We start from the raw sequence: 18,811 nt of genomic DNA on the forward strand, positions 1-18,811 counted from the left end.
AGAGGCCTAAAGCAACATTAAAGGAACTGCAGGAATTTCTGGCAAGTACTGGCTGTGTGCTACATGTGACAACAATCTCCCGTATTCTTCATATGAATGGGCTAAGGGGTAGGGTGGCAAGACGGAAGCCTTTTCTTACAAAGAAAAACATCCAAGCCCGGCTGAAGTTTGCAAAAACAAACATCAAGTCTCCCAAAAGCACATGGGAAAATGTTTTATGGTCTGATGAAACCAAGGTTGAACCTTTTGGACATAATTACAAAAGGTATGTTTGGCGCAAAAACAACACTGCACACCATCCAAAGAACACCATACCCACAGTGAAGCATGGTGTTGGCAGCATCATGCTTTGGGGCTGTTTATCTTCAGCTGGAACTGGGGCCTTAGTCAGGGTGGAGGGAATTATGAATATTTCCAAACACCAGGCAATTTTGCCACAAAACCTTCAGGCATCCGTTAGAAAGCTGAAGAGGAAGTTCACCTTTCAGCACAACAACGACCCAAAGCACATATCCAAATCCACAAAAGCATGGGTTCACCAGAAGAAGATTAACATTTTGGAATGGCCCAGCCAGAGCCCAGACCTGAATCCAATTGAACATCTGTTGGGTGATCTGAAAAGGGCTGTGCACAGGAGATGTCCTTGCAAGCTGACAGTTTGGAGTGCTTTTGCAAAGAAGAGTGGGCAAATATTGCCATGTCAAGATGTGCCATGCTAATAGACTTCTACCCAAAAAGACTGAGAGCTGTAATAAAATCTAAAGGTGCTTCAACAAAGTGTTAGTTTATGGGTGTGCACACTTATGCAACCAGGTTATTGTGAGTTTTTCTTTCTTTCTTTTTTCAAAGATTTCAGTTTTTTTTTCTCGATGGAATTATTCACGTTATAGGTCACATTAAAAGTTCTGACATGATTTATCTTTGTCTCATTCTTTAACATCACAAGAACCTGGCATTTTAACAGGGGTGTGTAGACTGTTTATATCCACTGTATGTCAGATGAAGTAACTACAAAGTGCGTCATTCTGATCTTGGGCAGCACAGTCAGAAACAAAAATACATAATTCCTAATGGTGTCTCCAAATCTGTCCACAATGGAAGGCTTTAATCTAGCCCTAACAGCAGTGAGGATATTACGGAATAAAAGAAACATTCCACATGAGGGACATTTTTGTTTGGAAAGAGGGAGAGAAATAGTGAGGAAGAGGGGCATGGCAGAGTCCTGTATGAAGAGTTATTTTAAGGTTGGATGGGGCTCTGAGCAGCCCAGAAGGCCAAAGAAAGCTGGAAGGCAATAAAAAAATAAGCCTTTCCACCACATTTCCCAGTACCAGGCTGAAAATGTTATTTGTTTTCAGGAAGAATGCACCTTCTGTACTCTCAAAGACAACTATGGATTTAAATAATGAGCCAATGATATGCCTTTTCTTTCATTCTTTCATGATTATACAAATTACGTGTTCAAATACATAGCATGTAACATTTTGTCCTCGCTACAGAAGGTGCAGCAGTATGAACTGAATGAAAGATGACAACAAAAAGCATTTGTGTCACATGGCACTGGGGAAACTCCCTTTTCTCCATTAACCCCTATTGACATACAGTATGTTTGTTACATATTTCAATCTGATAATCATTACATCAGGGTCGTTTAGGTGACGTCAATAATGTGGGAGATGTACAAAAACATCTATTTGCTCATCTCGAACCAATCAAAGAATCCAAACCCAATGACAAATGCATTTGACATGCTTTGACCAATCGGGAACGTTAAGATTTTATGATCCAGAAGTCATCTCAGAGGTACACCGAACCTGACTCCTAGCATCTATGTGCGTGGCATAGCTTGGGAGCCAGGCATAAACTCAGTGTGCCGGTCTGAGACAGTCAGCGAGACAGAGTAAGCACTGTGGGGACTCTCCCTCCTGTGAGAGACATTGTGCATTCAGTTCTAAATTCAGTTTTAGTTCAGCAGACCATGTCATTAATCCAATTAACAGAAAAGCCATCGCAACCCTAATGACACTGATGCATAGTGACCCGACAATGTGGATGCTGAGAGCTAGCCCTCTCTCTGTGGCCGTGAAAGTCCATCTTGTGATCATAACGTGCCAGGCACAGTGTGTAAACACCTGTTGCTCAGGATTTAAATGGCAACTTTGATAGGTGAGGATTAAACCTCCTAACCAACCGAAAATAAACACTACTAACAGGAGATCTGAATGCTCAGTTGGCTCAGATCAACTTTGCTTAAAACTGTAGCCCAGATACTGTTTCACAGTGAGATACCTGCTGTGAATTTTACTTTGTATTTCACGGCTCCATATTTCACATAGGATACAGTATGTTTCCTGTAAAAGCAATTGGATAATTTTTATATGAATCCCTATCAAACATTCCCTTTTTTACAAGTTATTTTCAGGTATACCCTTTTACATGTATCAGGGTGTGACTGGGAAAAATGGAGGTGCTGTTAAACCATGGGGGCCATTTGCTATTTGAATTAGGGTGGTGAATTAATATACAACAGCAGAGAATTGCTCACACAAACCCGATACCGGCCCATTGATAACAGGGACTAGGAAAATGGAGGAATCATAGCTAGGTTTTTAGTCGGCTTTCTTCTCAATGTTTGCCCCCTGACTCTTTCAGATAGAATGAAAAAGATTGTTTAAAACTGTAGGCATGGCACAATTGTGGGATTTGGTCTGTGCGTTAAAGTGTATGTTGACATATCTAAGAGACATTCCAGTAGACAGACTGTTTTCATGTAATGAATAATAAAATGTTGTAATTCTGGAACAGTATTAACAATCAATCAGTAAAGTCAATTTCTGCCCTTCTAATAAGGTGACCTTCTCCTTCCATGTCATTTAATTTAATTTGGCTTGCCAGTGTGTTTGCTATTTTGGAAACAGATTTTTGTGGCTATTTACGATACAAAGCAGAGGAATTCCAGTAATCGGATGATCAGCTTCCTTTTTCTTGGCAATTATGGTTCATCAAGGTGCATTCCCACTAAGGCTGGTTTGCTTTGGTTGTAAACTATGAATCTATCTATCTGCTTGCCTTTGATACAGACTCCCGTCTAGCCTTCTGTTGCTTGATCTCAAAGAATGACACTTTTTTTGGTCAACAGATGTGAATTTGGCAAGTTTACTGTAGAGTGAAGAGGCTGACCCCAAAACCAGATGCACTCTTTAGTCCCTGTTGGGCAATGCTTGGCTTAATGGTACTTATGAATAAGTTTAGAAGTAAACTGGGAATCTTCTTTGGCTGACCCAAGTAGAAATATAGCCAGATCTATATGTCTTCTGACAGACCTTAATAAAACAAGTGACTGGATCCTACCACACAGACAAACTCTTTAAACATGGACTTCAAAGCCTATATATATTCAGTACATTACAATCACATTGTCACTTTCTCAAGTGTGTCTTTGCCTTTTGATGACATTTAATCCAAAGAAAATTTAAAGATGACTGAAAATAGGAATTACTGGAAAAGCTAAAATGTTTAATCTCTTGTTCTTGATCGAAGTGTTCTATTACATATAACAGCTTTAAGCTGATGTAACTTACAAAACAACAAAACATTTTTAAAAATTATGTTTACCATTCATCCTACAATAACACAGAGACAGAGTCTAGATGGTAATAACCCACAACAGGACGAGAACTCTGAAAAGCTTTGAAATTCATATCTAGATCCCACACCAGACCAAACACACAGAGACCCAGACATTTCTATAAACATAGCATTTTAAAATCCTTGTAGGAATTCTGAACAACTATTAGGGCCAATCCTTGCCATATATTTGCTCTACTTCAACCTGATTCAACAAGGACGTGTTGTTCAGAAAACAAAGCCCTAATTTATGACTGACAGTTTTAATATTAGACGTTACTTCAAATGATTCACATATATTTTCCTAGACATGGCTCGGGGAGTGTATGTTTTCAGCTATGGCCCAGATGACAGGTTTGTTAATTTGGTTTCCCCCACAGTGAACGTGTTTTCTCCTACGGCTGCCCCTCACCACAGCTACCTCTTAAGGGTCTACAGTGAGAGAATGTCACAGTCTGAACTTGTGGGGGCTACGCAGCGCCATGACATAGGTCTCCATAAGAGGGGCTTGGAGAGCTGGCAGGCTGGGGGGCTTGTGTTGGCAACAGGCCGGGGGTCGTGGTATGGGGTTCAATACACAGCTGATGGTACCCTACCCATCAGTCACACCTGGGTTAGAGCCAAACTCATAACAGCTACCAGATGGTGGTGGAATGGAAACCATGCCCTCTAAAATGGGATACGGTGTTTAACATGACTAGTTTAGAAGGGATATGTTACCTTCTGGCAGGTGGAAAATATTTACCTTTCTGATTTAAGTAAATCCAGCTTCATCTTATCTAATTGACATGTCTGTAAGTGTGCCTTTCGGTGGGATTTGAGAAAAGGAGGCTGACTACTTTCAAGGAACTGCCTTAATAAGCAAACCTCAGCTTCTGCAGAGTGTACATGGATTTCTGGTTTTTCTGTTCCCTTGAAATGTAAGATGGGGTAACAAGCCCCCCCCTAAGAACATTGTCTACTTTCAGACACAAACATTTAAATGTTGGGGAAAAGAAGGTTTGTGGATGATGATTAGGCTTAAACTTTAAGGGAACCAAATGGATGCAATTTATAGTTTTTTTGGTATTTGATGAAATATTGTTTTTAGAAAAAAATAAAAGTACTATGGTAACAGGGGAGCTCGTTATCCCAATAAGGTATTAGAATCCATTTAATATGTTTAAAACATACATGTAATTAATACTAATTACAGTTAGCAAGCACAGACTGAGCTTGTGAGTGTACAAATGAGCTGCATAACCATAAAAGGGGTAATTAGCCCTGTGTCGAAGGGGGGCCAGTTATCCCCAACACACTCATCCATCATATTATTTAAAAAGTATTCAACATTTTTCCTCTAAACATTAAATTATTTATCTGAAGGCTTTACTACTTGTACATAAATTGTTTTATAGATCTACCTTAATTGAAACATATTTGGAAATCTTTGAACATTTCAAAATGACACAGAGATGACACTGAGAACATATTTAGTTAAGAAAAATCTGTGGCAGCCAGGGAAAGTGTTGGGCAAAATATTGGGTCACACCTTGTGGGATTTTTGTGAATTACATGGAGGGGCAAGTTACCCCAGGGGGGGAGTTACCCCCTACCACCCTATGCGTTTCTGAGTACTTGTTTCAGTTACTTGTGTAGTCAGTCACTTGGGTATATTTTTTCAGAACCAGAATTCACCGAAATGACCTTGAAAATATGAAAGGGTGAAAAGCATTTTCAAAATACTTCTGAAGGCTTATGGGTTAGGTTTAGGAATAAAAGTCAGATTACAGAGGTTAGAGTTAATGTTAGGGTTGAGGTTAGGTTGACAGAGATTTAGGTAAAAAAATATATTGGTCTTCAGAAAATGGGGTGTACTGCTGTCAAGTTGCTCTGGGAACAGTTTTAACACAGACATGCAGGTTGTAAGTGTGGGTTTCACATTCCGTGCTTGTAAAACCTAAAGATAACTCACTTCTCCTATAACCTGTTATTTTAGTGTGCAGCATGACAGATTTTTTTTTAAGCAAAAACATTCTCAGAAATATTTTAATAGGCTGTAGAAAAGCTGTTAATTATTTGTAATCAAGAGCTGGTTAGCTGATCCCAATCCTGAACAGGAGAGATACTTTAAGACTCCAGCCACCTACTAGCAAGAATACAGAACACTTACCAATGTGGAAAAAACATGCCAAATGTCAAGAATGTTACAACGAAAACCGTGGTAACACTTGTAAGCTGTTAAAATTCTGCCGAAATTGCATTTTAAAAAGTGGGCAATAATTCAGTCACCCCCTATATATGCCACTGAGATTTTAATGACAGTATATGGCAGTTAAGACATCCAATACTGCTTTTGGTCTAATAAAAAAAGTTACACCCATAATTAAGGGTTTTTTGTCAGAGTGAGCCAAATGCTAAGCAGCGATAATGTCCATGTTAAGACTCTAAAAAAGAGAGCACATGCAATCCACATTAATCACATGCCCATGACGATAATAACACTCAGACCATTTTCTAGAGTAACATTGGGATTTACACTGAATGGCATAATATGATATTATCACTATTTTAATTATTACCAAGTTTATCAGGTACAATGAGTTTGACAACAAACACATTCTGATTTTAAGTAACAACCTCAGGGTAAGGCACAACTGCCTTGCTCAGGCACAGAATGACAGATTTGATCGAGGAACTTCAGTTAGAAGCCCAACCTCTGCTATGATTCTATTTGATAAGGTTTTCTTTGTCAGACGGATTCAACATATTGTCAGAAGGAAACAATATAATGTACAGAAATGCATTTTCACCCATGTTTATCCTATTGCAGGGGTGGGAAGTCTGGTTCCCCTAAAATAATCAGTTTAATTGGTTCCCCTGTCCCAAAGTTGTTACTTTCACCTAGTTGTTTGAGCTACCCAAGAACTTGTTTTAAATCTAGGGTTTGCATTTGGATTTAGAAGGAATGTACAACTAAGGACACTTTTTTACTTTTTCACCCAATGCCCAATCTGGTATTTCAAAAAGTTGCACCTTTTGGTTTAAAATCTCTACAATTGCTGAGCGAGATGGTGAAAAGACAGTCATGACAAATAATACAGACTAACGTAAATTATTGTTTACCTTGGGCCTACAATCAGATATGAGTACTTACGCTTTATGCAGCGATTGGTCCCAGAAGCCACAGCCCATCCAGAGCAGCACTGGTGACCTCCACATACATTAGGCCTGAAGAGACAGAGAGAGAAATGGAACATGGAATATATACTGTGTGTAAAGTATTAACTAGACTGGCAGGCAGGAAGTCCAGTACCACACAATTCTTAATTCATAAGGGGAATAATGGCTGGAGTGTTCATGTTCTCCAACCCTGACATTCCTATCTGAGATTAAATTCTGAGTCTAATATTGTCTCACATCCCTTAATATGGTTGGTCTATTGAAGGAGCACCTTAGAGATTCATACATTAGTGCATTTGATTAAATAACATTTGCAGGCAAAGTATGAAACTCTATCTGTTAGTGAAAAGCTGCGAAACCCTCTCCCTGGGCTGCATGGATGCTTATCTGACCCTGGGAGGGAACAGGAGGAACACTTGAAAAGCAGCACCCTTCGGCTCACATAAATCTCCAAGCAAAAAGAAGATGACAAGTTTAAAACTGTAATAACGGGATTCTTTACATACTTTAATCTGCAAGAACAGCAATGGCAGTATTTACAGCAAGATACATGAAACGACACCAGCACAGCAACTGAAGGGCGAATTCAAACCTCAAACAAAAAGTGCTTGTGTAAATCAACTTCACATGAACATCTCTGATGATATTGATGGCAGCAAGTTAAATGAATGACTTTCATACAGTTATAGTCTTGAGATGAAAACCCAGGGATACTGTCTGTCTTTTGTTAAAATCACCTGTTCTGCTGTATTTGGAATTGAGGAGCTCGATGAATGAGTCACTCTGCAGACTTTGGTGGTGATCTCGAAACCATAAAGCGTCATTCATCCAAGCGCTGTCAGAATTGGGCCTGTGGTTTCTGAGATATTGTGTAACACATTTCAGATTATTACGGCACAGCCCCCTTTGGGCCAATCAGTGAAATGTTGGAAAAGCTGAATTTCTGTGGCAAAGTGCATGTTTTATGTAAGTTTAGTCAAAATCCAGCCATTTATTCCTAAAATAGTCTGAGTAACTAAGACTAAGAACAGAGACCGATCCATAGTCTTGTGGGGAACAGTTACACAATAGTTGACTGAGAAGTGAGTATAAATTAAACAAAACAGACCAGATCTACTAGGTGACACTTCTACGGTTACCTGCTTATAGCCTCATGAAGAGTACAGTATGGTAAGGTATTGCAAGCTTTTCATAATTAAACCATTCAGAAAAGCTGTATGAACATGAATCATATCATTTTTGCACTCATTACAACCTATTTTATGTAGCCAGACAGAGCAAGTTGGAGCAGTCAGTAGTCGTCCTAACCGACTGAGCTGGAGAGGACGTTCACTGGAATCGAACTCCCTCTTGTGATCCCAGAAGACTAACTAGAAAACCAGGAGGGGGTGAGCAGGGAGAGTGGGAATTCCAAGAGGAAATGTGTCATGCAAACACACGCTTTTACAACCAGCAGATGATTCATTTTAAGCTAATGATTCAGAAAAAGGTTAAATAGAAACATGTGCATTACCATGTGTCTGAAGATTTATGGCACGTTTACAGATACGCTTCCTTAAATTATTCAGTCAAACTAGCAAATACATTTTTCGATTAACAGAACATAACGCTAATTCTGTGCAGCAAGAAATCATGTTTCATTCTGCATGGATCTGAATTTATTTTTTAATCACATTGTTTTGAAACACTGGCTTGTGTACAGTGGGGAGAACAAGTATTTGATACACCGCCAATTTTGCAGGTTTTCCTACTTACAAAGCATGTAATCATCACATTGTATGATTTTTAAATCATTAATTAGCATTTTATTGCATGACATAAGTATTTGATACATCAGAAAAACAGAAGTTAATATTTGGTACAGAAACCTTTGTTTGCAGTTACAGAGATCATACGTTTCCTGTAGTTCTTGACCAGGTTTGCACACACTGCAGCAGGAATTTTGGCCCACTCCTCCATATAGACCTTCTCCAGATCCTTCAGGTTTCAGGGCTGTCGCTGGGCAATACGGACTTTCAGCTCCCTCCAAAGATTTTCTATTGGGTTCAGGTCTGGAGACTGGCTAGGCCACTCCAGGACCTTGAGATGCTTCTTACGAAGCCACTCCTTAGTTACCCTGGCTGTGTGTTTCGGGTCATTGTCATGCTGGAAGACCCAGCCACGACCCATCTTCTATGCTCTTACTGAGGGAAGGAGGTTGTTGGCCAAGATCTCGCGATTTATGGCCCCATCCATCCTCCCCTCAATACGGTGCAGTCGTCCTGTCCCCTTTGCAGAAAATAATCCCCAAAGAATGATGTTTCCACTTCAATGCTTCATGGTTGGGATGGTGTTCTTGGGGTTGTACTCATGCTTCTTCTTCCTCCAAACACGGCGAATGGAGTTTAGACCAAAAAGCTCTATTTTTGTCTCATCAGACCACATGACCTTCTCCCATTCCTCCTCTGGATCATCCAGATGGTCATTGGCAAACTTCAGACGGGCCTGGACATGCGCTGGGTTGAGCAGGGGGACGTTGCGTGCGCTGCAGGATTTTAATCCATGACGCCGTAGTGTGTTACTAGTGGTTTTCTTTGAGCTGTGGTCCCAGCTCTCTTCAGGTCATAGACCAGGTCCTGCCATGTAGTTCCGGGCTGATCCCTCACCTTCCTCATGATCATTGATGCCCCACGAGGTGAGATCTTGCAGGTAACGAGTTCAAACAGGTGCAGTTAATACAGGTAATGAGTGGAGAACAGGAGGGCTTCTTAAAGAAAATCTAACAGTTCTGTGAGAGCAGAAATTCTTTCTGGTTGGTAGGTGATCAAATACTTATGTCATGCAATAAAATGCAAGTTAATTATTTAAAATCATACAATGTGATTTTCTGGATTTTTGTTTTAGATTCCATCTCTCACAGTTGAAGTGTACCTATGATAAAAAATTACAGACCTCTACATGCTTTGTAAGTAGGAAAACCTGCAAAATCGGCAGTGTATCAAATACTTGTTCACCCCACTGTAGGTACATTAATCCAAATGTGCATTCTTGAATCACAAGAGGTAAGATGTTTCTGATTACCAAACCAAATTTGATGGAACCAAGCCCATAGTATTCTGTGGAAGCGGGGGGAATCCGTGCACTGCTTTCTACAGCAACATAGTTACAGTTATAAAGACATTGGTGCATTATACAAAAGTACTTGAATCTCTAAATCTCCCCGTGAAAGGCTTTATGAACCATATACACTGCATGTTTGTGGTGTTTTCTTTTCAGGAACCAAGCAACAAAGCCTACCTGAACCAAGTTTCAAAAGGAAAATGGGGGTTGAAATTAGGACACTCAATGTCAGACATTATACAGAATCCACAAGGCATTCCTCAACATGCTTATACAGCAGAGTATGTGATAAAATGAATGGTTTTGTCTACACCTCTACACATTTTCCCCTAGTTATAATGAATCCCTGTATTGGCAGCAGATAAAATAGTGGTTATAGCATTGTCACACTGCCACTAACCAAAAGGTTTGCCGGTTTAAATCCTCATGCCAGAAAGGTGAAAAATCACTGTGCCAGGCAAACAGCTATACATCTGTTAAGATGGCGAAGTGGTCTAAGGCACTTCATTGAATTGTTGAGGCATCTACCACTGTGTTGGTTGGAGCCTTGACTGTGCCACTGGCTAACCTGTCGTTGGGAGCGCCAAGGGGTGATGCATATTGGGCACCATTGCACAGTCGGACAGGGTCGGCCAGGGTTGGGTGTCCATTAGTCCCTCAGGCACGTGGCCATGATGATATGAGGACCAGATTGGAAATGTATCCAGGACACCAGGGTTAATACTCCTTGACTAATGAAGTGCCATAGGGTCTTTAGTGACCATAGGGAGTCAAGACAGCAACCTATGCAGGGCATATGTAGGCCATTGATAAGTGGGCCCCCTACTGACCCTTCAATACCACTTCCTGCAGACATTGGTGCCTTATATGATTGACCATGACCAGCCCTGCTTAACATTAGAAGCAAGACAGCAGTGGGAAGCAAGGTGCTATGCTGCTGACATGTCTCGGATGACATCAACTCTCCGGAGCCCATTAGGAGTTGCTGCGATGAGACATGGTCATAACTACAATTGGATACCACGAAATTAGGGGGAAGAAATAGGGAAAACTGGGAGGGGAAATAAAATCAGTAAAAAATAACAACTACGATGAGTTACAATCTATTCCTGTAAGGGAAACCAGATGTTTAAGGATTAGTTAGAGTGAAAAATTTAAATTCTGGTGTTCAACAGTTAGTGACTTATTTTGGGTCTTTTATCTTGCTATGTTTTGATGTTCCATTCTCATTGGTAAGGGGTTCTGTTCGAAGAACCGTGCTGTCATGATGTGCCTGGTGGTGCAATCTGAAGGCTTACTGTACTATAAAAGCAGGTGACAGAGCACAACTTATGCTGTTGGAGTCTGGGAGTCATAGTGCTAAGATCTAGTCTAGCTAAGGTAGTCACATTTTTCTAATTATTTTTTTTTTTTAAAACAGCTAGCTAAGTTAATAGTTTATCAGGAGAATAGTGAATTGCTAAATTAATATCCCCAGTTGCAAAAGCCCCCACCGATCCTACCAAGGCTCTCTGATGGCTACCACAGAGCACACCTTATAAAAATAAAAAAGGCTGTATATATTGGGAAAACCAAGTGCTTCACAGAATCAAATATTATCACTGATAAATGACCTAAATTGGGTACCGGTCGGACATGTCCTCCATCCTTTCCCCCTCATTTGCCTCACTTACAGCTGCTCTAAAGTCAGCGTCACGTGAGGCACGAGACAGTGCCAACGGTCTGATTTGATATGTCTCTGGACCAGCACAGAGATTTGAGCAGCAAACATGCCGTATCTGAAGCACTCGAGAAAATGTTTCACGCAAACAGGTTAGACGATGGTTGAAACTGAGGTCGAGAGTTACTCTCGTCTGAATTGCTCCAGGGTCTCCGTTGATAAAGGCAAACCCTTTCGCTCCAGGGGTGTCAGGGGAAATTGTCCAATTCACACACATGCCCTTTGACATATTACATCGCTCTTCAACAGTTCCCTCAAATAATGGCTGACTCCGCTGAGGCTCAGTGAGTGATGAAAAACTCAACAAGAATATTCCATTTGTATTTAGGTACTGACTGTAATCCGAGGTGAACTCTTCAAGTCTATTCTGATTATGGTGTAAACACTCCCCTCTCCTATGTGTGCCATGCTTTGTCCTATGGCACAAACAGAGCTGACTACATGAGGGTTCATTTAGCAAAGAGAAAGAGCTTTTAATGGAAACAACTGATGGTACTGTTTGAAGTTTTAGGGTTTGTTGGATTGAGAGAAAGCCATCAGATAAACAGGTGTTTCTGATCACAAAGTGAATTTGGAAATGTAGGCCGGGGTTTGGCCATGGGCAGTTAGTGGTTTTACAAAACTAGAACACACACATATAGACAATCAAACATAGAACGGCGTGAGGAAATTGTCCTTCTGTAACTATTGCTTTTAACCTCTTCAGAGTAGGTGGCAGCTCTGGCATTTCTCTTTACATACGCTTCTCAGCATAAACAAGGGACGAAAACATGGTTCAGCACTTGTTGTTGATTAACTACTTCTCAGTCCAGAGAAACATGTAGGGTTCTGATATGAATGGTGTTTAGCCTCCACCAAAATATTTAAAGTCCTGCCCACATGACAAACTATGATTACATTCAGTGTAATGTCTCTGAGGAATTTAGTGTCCAATGAAATATAGGAGCTCCACCTCTGTCATCAGATGCACTGGAGATTGTATGGGATTCTTCATTCAATATATTATAGCAATATAGTTTACTAGGCAAATAGCCCATGAGTGATATGGGGGGGACAGCAACATCCATACTGCATTCGTACTGGTGAAAAAAGTATTATTGAAATACCGAGTGAACCATTTAAGATGTAGTAGGCTACTGGTCATTAATGACATACTGCACTGTCCAGAATGATCTTAACACCTACATCATCATCAATCACTGTCTCTGATCACGATGAAGCAGCCCGGGTATAAAGGGTCATATCTAGCCAACACTCAATGAATCCTACGCACTTTAACAACCACGGAGAGTTGACAGCGGAGTACATGTGAAAAAGCGCGTTGCCTATACAGAGCGATTGCGTTAATGGAGCGCATACATTTTCATACTGGATTAAATGGATTCGTAGACCACCTCAAATGAACTCCTGTGGGCAATACATCTATTTACAACTGATAAAAATAACTTGATCGTCTTACCCTGCAAGGCGCTTGGTCTGCGTGGAGCTGTGTTTGTTGCCTTGTCTGGAACTGACTCTAGGTATGTGCTGTGATGGGTGATGGGTGCCGAGCTGTCTCGTGTCTCTAAGCGCAGTATTTCGTGGGACCGTGGCTTCATCCGCAGGTCGGAAATCTTCAGTTCTATGAGTTGGAATTTGTTTAATTACCGTCGCGTGCCTGTTATCGTGGTGCGGTGATGAGCTCACCGGTGCCTCGCGACCTGAGTGAGAGACGTTGTGAGAGAACCTGGACGAGCTTTCTCTGGATGGCCTGGCGGGGACAGCTTCCCTTGCTTCCCCAGCGAGGTGACCTTGGCTCCTCGCTCGCGCCCGGTGCTTTTCCCACATCTTCTGTCCACCACCTGTCGAGTTCTTCTGACAATCACACATACGTACTAGTGCAATGGTTAAAAAAACTAAAACTGAAATCCACAAACGGTCCATATTTGTGTCAAAAATAAAATTACCGATCTAAGCTGGTGTCTTTAAATGTGGCTTTTTTTCTATACACAGTCACGCGAAATATCTAGTGCTTGAATTTACGCGACAAGAATTTATTTAACAATGAATACTTTCCCAACAGCGTAAAATACATTGGTCTATCTTCATAATGTCCAGGTAAGCATTGCACGCTGTGGATTTAATTAAACGGATCAATGAATTTACAGCTTCCACATGTTCATAAAATCGAAAGTGTAAACCTTCTGGACTTAAAAAAAAAAAGATCTCTGATAATAATGATCTCAAATAAATGTTAATCCATCTGTAACAGTTTATGTTTTCTCAGCAATATGATTGTGCGCTCGGGCAGCAATGCGATTCCAGAGCTGAAGCCACAGTCCTACTCAAAGTGAAAGTTCTCGAGTTTGAATGGTGCTCCCATGGATAAGACCACCTCCTTGGATCTGAAGTCACCGGGCATTTTTGAAAGATTTGCATGCAGTTTACAAGAAGAAACTCCCCTTCGTGGTTTTATTGATGCCTGTGGTCAGCCCCCTCAGTATAATTTATACGAACACAGATAACATCCCCTGTACACATGTGCTAATATATTCGGCCATTGTATGAAACGCGAGTGTACCGAGAAATTAGAGATCGTACTAAGTGCCCTAAAATATGCCGAATTGATAGCACGTTATTTGCCGAAGTACATATTGTTCGAGTCTATTTTTATTCTTTCAAATGAAGGTCAGTTAGAACTGAGTATGGTGGAGTTTTGTCAAAATGTAACGCATTGGCACATACTGTAGGAAATAAATTGACAAAACAATATGATCTTTGGGTCTGTCACATAACATCGGGGATATGGGGTGCTCACACAGCTCATACTTCACACAATATCAGTTATTGGGAAACTGGAGAAGTTATATAACCATATCCCATTCATCTTCCCCTCTCATCCATGCTGCATCATCAGTTTCCCCGGACTGTCTGAAAACAACACATTTTCTTTCTCCCCTAAGATCCTCAACAACCCAAAGAGAGTTGGCCGCCTCATCCTATTCAAACCACAATGATACAATTATACTGTGTCTCCCAACTCCTGTCTCCACTATGCCAACACCATTACTGTTACACACAGCTTCCAAAAATCACAACAGGAGATGGCTAGTGTGGTCAGCAGGCATGGTCTGTACATTTACTTTGTATCCCACCCAGCAGTCTACGCTTGTCTTTCTTTGGCAACGTTTCATGGGCATTCGAGAACAGAGGTTAACACATACAGGGACATCATAACTTCAGTGTGGAGTTTCAGTGTGTTTGGCAGTAGCAAGCCAGCTGTCCTCTCTCTGACTAACAGCTGTGAGAGGATCATTGGACCCAGCACACTCACTCCTGCTCTGCTCAGCCTCTCCCCCTTCAGAGTCCAGCCCGTGTGATGATTTCCAATCCAGGCATGTCCAGCATTTGCAGAGGAGAGCAGGGCTGGGTGCTGTCCAGTATGAGAGCGGAGATGACCAGGGCTGTGTACTGGAGATGTGCTGGAGCTGATTAGCACTCCTCCTCCTTCTCTTACCCATGGGAAATCTAATTAGAGTGGAAGCCGCAGTTGTCTTATGACTCTCAGGTCGACTCAGTGGTGGTCATTCCAATTCCTTGGCACGTTGCCGTGGGCATCAAGGGAGTTGGTCTGCTTCTGGAGCATATTTTCTAGAAGACCCTGAGGGTTGCTTCTGAAATCATACTGAGCCTGTTATCTGATATTCTCACTGTTATTGTCCACCATTATCATATAATAATTGTGCCCAGATCATTATTGTGCTGCTAGGACCATAGAATTGCATGCTAGCTAAAGGCCGTGAGTGTGGTAGGTATTGCATATACTGCATGTGTATTGGAGCCCTCAATGAAGCAGGTTTGGTGAGGTGTTACTCTGCTTCTGTCTTTCTGTGGGAGTGTGTTGGAATTTTCTCCATGCTGTTTACAGCACACATGTTGCCTGTGTTCAGGAGGTTTTTGGAGCCGCTATCAACGTTACGAAAGCTTGCCTTAGCCGGGCCCAATTTGACACAATTTACAGCATCTGGAGTAACTCAGGAATTAATATCAGTAGGATATCTCTGGCTGCAACTGAAGCTTTTGAACAAAGAGTTGTCAGGAAACTGCAACATGCTAACCAAGCTTCTCCTTTTTGATTTTCAAACAGAAAACTCAATTATTGCTTTTCAGTGGAGAGACAGGACAGTACTAAGAACATGAATTACAAAGGAACCATGTCCTATTTAGTAGTCCATTCTGCAACCAGTAATCATAAAAATAGATATATGTATTACATTATCAACACAGTGAAAAAACCCAACTTAATTGCTTAATCAGTAGTATTCAAGGAAGGGGGTCGATAGCTACAGAAATGTAGCTAATGTGTTTTTCCCTCAACAAACATAAAGTAAGCTAAGACTGAAAACAATTGCAAAATGTAATCTTCAAGGCAACACTGGATAAGCTATGCTCAAATATTGAGGAAATCTTATCTTTAAATGTGTTTTGAACAAATTCTGCACAAATTGAACTAAACTTTAACAAGCTTATTGAGTTAAATACATGTTTTATATTTGCTTACTTCCACTGCCATTTCCCAGAATGTTGATCTGGAAAACTGATTCAGTATATCATATTCATAAATAACATACAATCATATGGCGCCAAATTTAGTTCAAATGCAGTGACTGTGAGAAAAGAGAAACGTTTCATACTATGAAAAAACATTTCATAGTATGAAACTAAATTCATTCGTATTAAAAAAAAAATATGCAAGCGTGGATGCTAAAATCATTAAATTGATTTTCGCGTCCGATCTTAAAATGTTTTTGTCCTTTTTCCACGTTCGTTTCTTATGATTACAGTTTCTTCTCACCCTCGTTCGAGTCATGTTTTCTCAAAACCAAGTTTTGAGCCTCTATTGGCGTAGAGGCGGGGCTTTATCTGGGCATTGAATTCTCGCAACCGATTAGCCATGAATCACACCGTTATAAGGTGAAATGTATAGCCTTTCCATGTACATTCCCAATGCAACCTGTGGAGAGAATTTTAAGAATTGTATATACTAGGCTAAATGTGTACATTTAAACAAAATAATAAACTGTTATTCCCAGGTTGCATCGACGTCACAGTTGCTATGGTCACAGACACATATATTGATGAAAGTTTAACGTGTTCAAGTGACTGAAGTTAGACAGGAGCTAATTACCATTTGTTCTAAATCTAATAGTTTGGAAGCATCACAGAAAAAAATTATATATTTTTTACATTAAGAACAACTGTATATTAAATGAACATTTAATAGTTATTAATTAGTTAACCATAGCACACATATTAGGCCTGACGAGCCATGAGTTTGCCGTGTTTTATATGCTCATGTCACCCTGGTCACCCTTAATATGGGGAGAGATTATGTTGGGGTATAGTACCACCAGAACACGTTAAACTTTAATCCAATCTTTGTCTGTGACCATGCCAACAGTGACGTCGATGCAACTTGTGGATAAGTTTATTATTCTGTTTAAATATACACATTTAGCCTAGTTTATACAATTATTAAACTTCTCTCCACAGATTGCACTGGGAAAGCAGTGCACAGAAAGGCTACGATTTTCACCTTATAACGGTGTGATTCATGGCTAATCGGGTGCGATAATTCCATGCCCAGATAAAGCCCCGCCTCCACGCCAATAGAGGCCCAAAACTTGGTCTAATCATTAGCAAACGTGATTCTAACGAAGGTGGGAAGAAATTGTTATCGAAAGAAGAAGCGAACGTGTTAGCATACACTTTTTCCACGCTTGAATCACATTTTTTAATTCTATGAAATATTTCAGTTACATTTTTCTTTTCTTACAGTCAGTACATTTGAGCTCAATTTGGCTAAATACAATCAGTCCATTCTGTTTAAGGTTGGGACTTCCCAGAGATGGCTGTCCATGTAGGTTATATGATTTAGGTAGTCTCAACAATTAATATTCCTGTCCCCTATAGGTGTTAATTTTTATTCTAAATTGTATTGGGTGATAAGTGTAATATTTTGGGCAGATTATCACTAAATTGATTCCAAGAGGAATCCCGTTGCAATCCATTATTGAGGAGGATTCAGTTTAAAGCTGTGAAGCAACCATCAGCAATAGGACTGTATGGTTTCTTAAAAACATTTAGATTTAATTGAGGTTAATTCAACATATAATTATGAGGCAACCAGCAGCAATATGGTTATGAGTTTGATCAACATTTGAACAACATAAGTTATCAGTCTCACAATCCTAACTCCTGTGTACAGCTGGTTGCCTTAATTGTAAATTGAATCCACAATTTGTTTTTTTAGTTTACTTAGAATGCATGCATGTGTGTGTGAGAGAATGTGTCTGTCTCGGTGTATAGATGTCTTTGCTTTGGGCCTCACTGATCCCTTCATTGAACAATTACTTTGTGCTGTGAAATGAGAGGCTTTTGAGACTCTGTGTCACCATGGTACAGCATTGTGGGGCCATTGAGTCGTCATATTCTATGGGTTTGACACCTTCTAATCAATTCTATCCGGTGAACAAAAAACAGAGTATTTGCCTGTCAGTGGAACTGTCCCAGGAGACACGTTTGTGTTAAGTTTGGTCAAAGGCACAATGAATGAATGTCCTGTCACCATTAGAGTTCTGCCTCGGGATTAGAGTTCAAGTGTACCCATTAGAAACCCAAACATTATCATTATACACAGAATGTAGGGCCCTCATTGTAACCAAGTGTCAACAGTACATTCTAAGCCATGGCTCCAGAATTTTAAGTGTTCCATTTGAATTGGCCACAGTTAGGACCCGTGATGGACGCGACCATGTAGAATTTCAATCTTTTAGCTAACTTTTACTGCTTGTTTTCAGCTCCCTTTACTCTGGCCAATTTCTAACATAATACATTAAGGCTGTGCATTATTCAACACCTCGGAAAAGGGGAAGTTAATGCAAATCTTGTCCCCCTTTTTATGGCACTTGTTTTGACAAAATAAAAATTTCTAACCACCTAAATTGCATATACATTCCAATAACAACATATTGAAAGTGACAGCTGTGCTTTGAGCGGACATCGTATTTCACCTCGTACAAAAACTGTACATAAAACAGGCATTCTCTGACCAAGAGGAAGCGATGGAAGATACAGCAGAATAACTACAATTTGATTAGTCTGAACAAACCTGCCCAGCTTGTAGTATATGAATGAGGTGCTGTCAGTTTAGGATAATGGGAT

General features: G+C 40.4%; 2 protein-coding genes across 7 annotated transcripts in view; one reads left to right on the forward strand and one right to left on the reverse strand.

The window, feature by feature from the left end:
• Positions 1 to 13,966, reverse strand: part of LOC105015695 (latent-transforming growth factor beta-binding protein 2) — a 112,475-nt gene extending 98,509 nt beyond the window's left edge. For all 3 annotated transcript variants that reach the window (XM_020054289.3, XM_010879027.4, XM_010879026.4), the window contains exons 1-2: positions 13,068 to 13,966; positions 6,764 to 6,837 (exon numbers count right to left, since the gene is read on the reverse strand). In XM_020054289.3, coding sequence (XP_019909848.2) covers positions 6,764 to 6,837; positions 13,068 to 13,531 — 538 coding nt within the window. In that variant the 5' untranslated portion in view covers positions 13,532 to 13,966. The remainder of the gene's footprint in view (positions 1 to 6,763; positions 6,838 to 13,067) is intronic.
• Positions 1 to 18,811, forward strand: part of LOC105015694 (sine oculis-binding protein homolog) — a 55,018-nt gene that overhangs the window by 35,381 nt on the left and 826 nt on the right. The window lies entirely within an intron of this gene.

The sequence above is a fragment of the Esox lucius genome, chromosome 15 (assembly GCF_011004845.1).
Source record: "Esox lucius isolate fEsoLuc1 chromosome 15, fEsoLuc1.pri, whole genome shotgun sequence".
NCBI classification, from domain to species: Eukaryota; Metazoa; Chordata; class Actinopteri; order Esociformes; family Esocidae; genus Esox; species Esox lucius.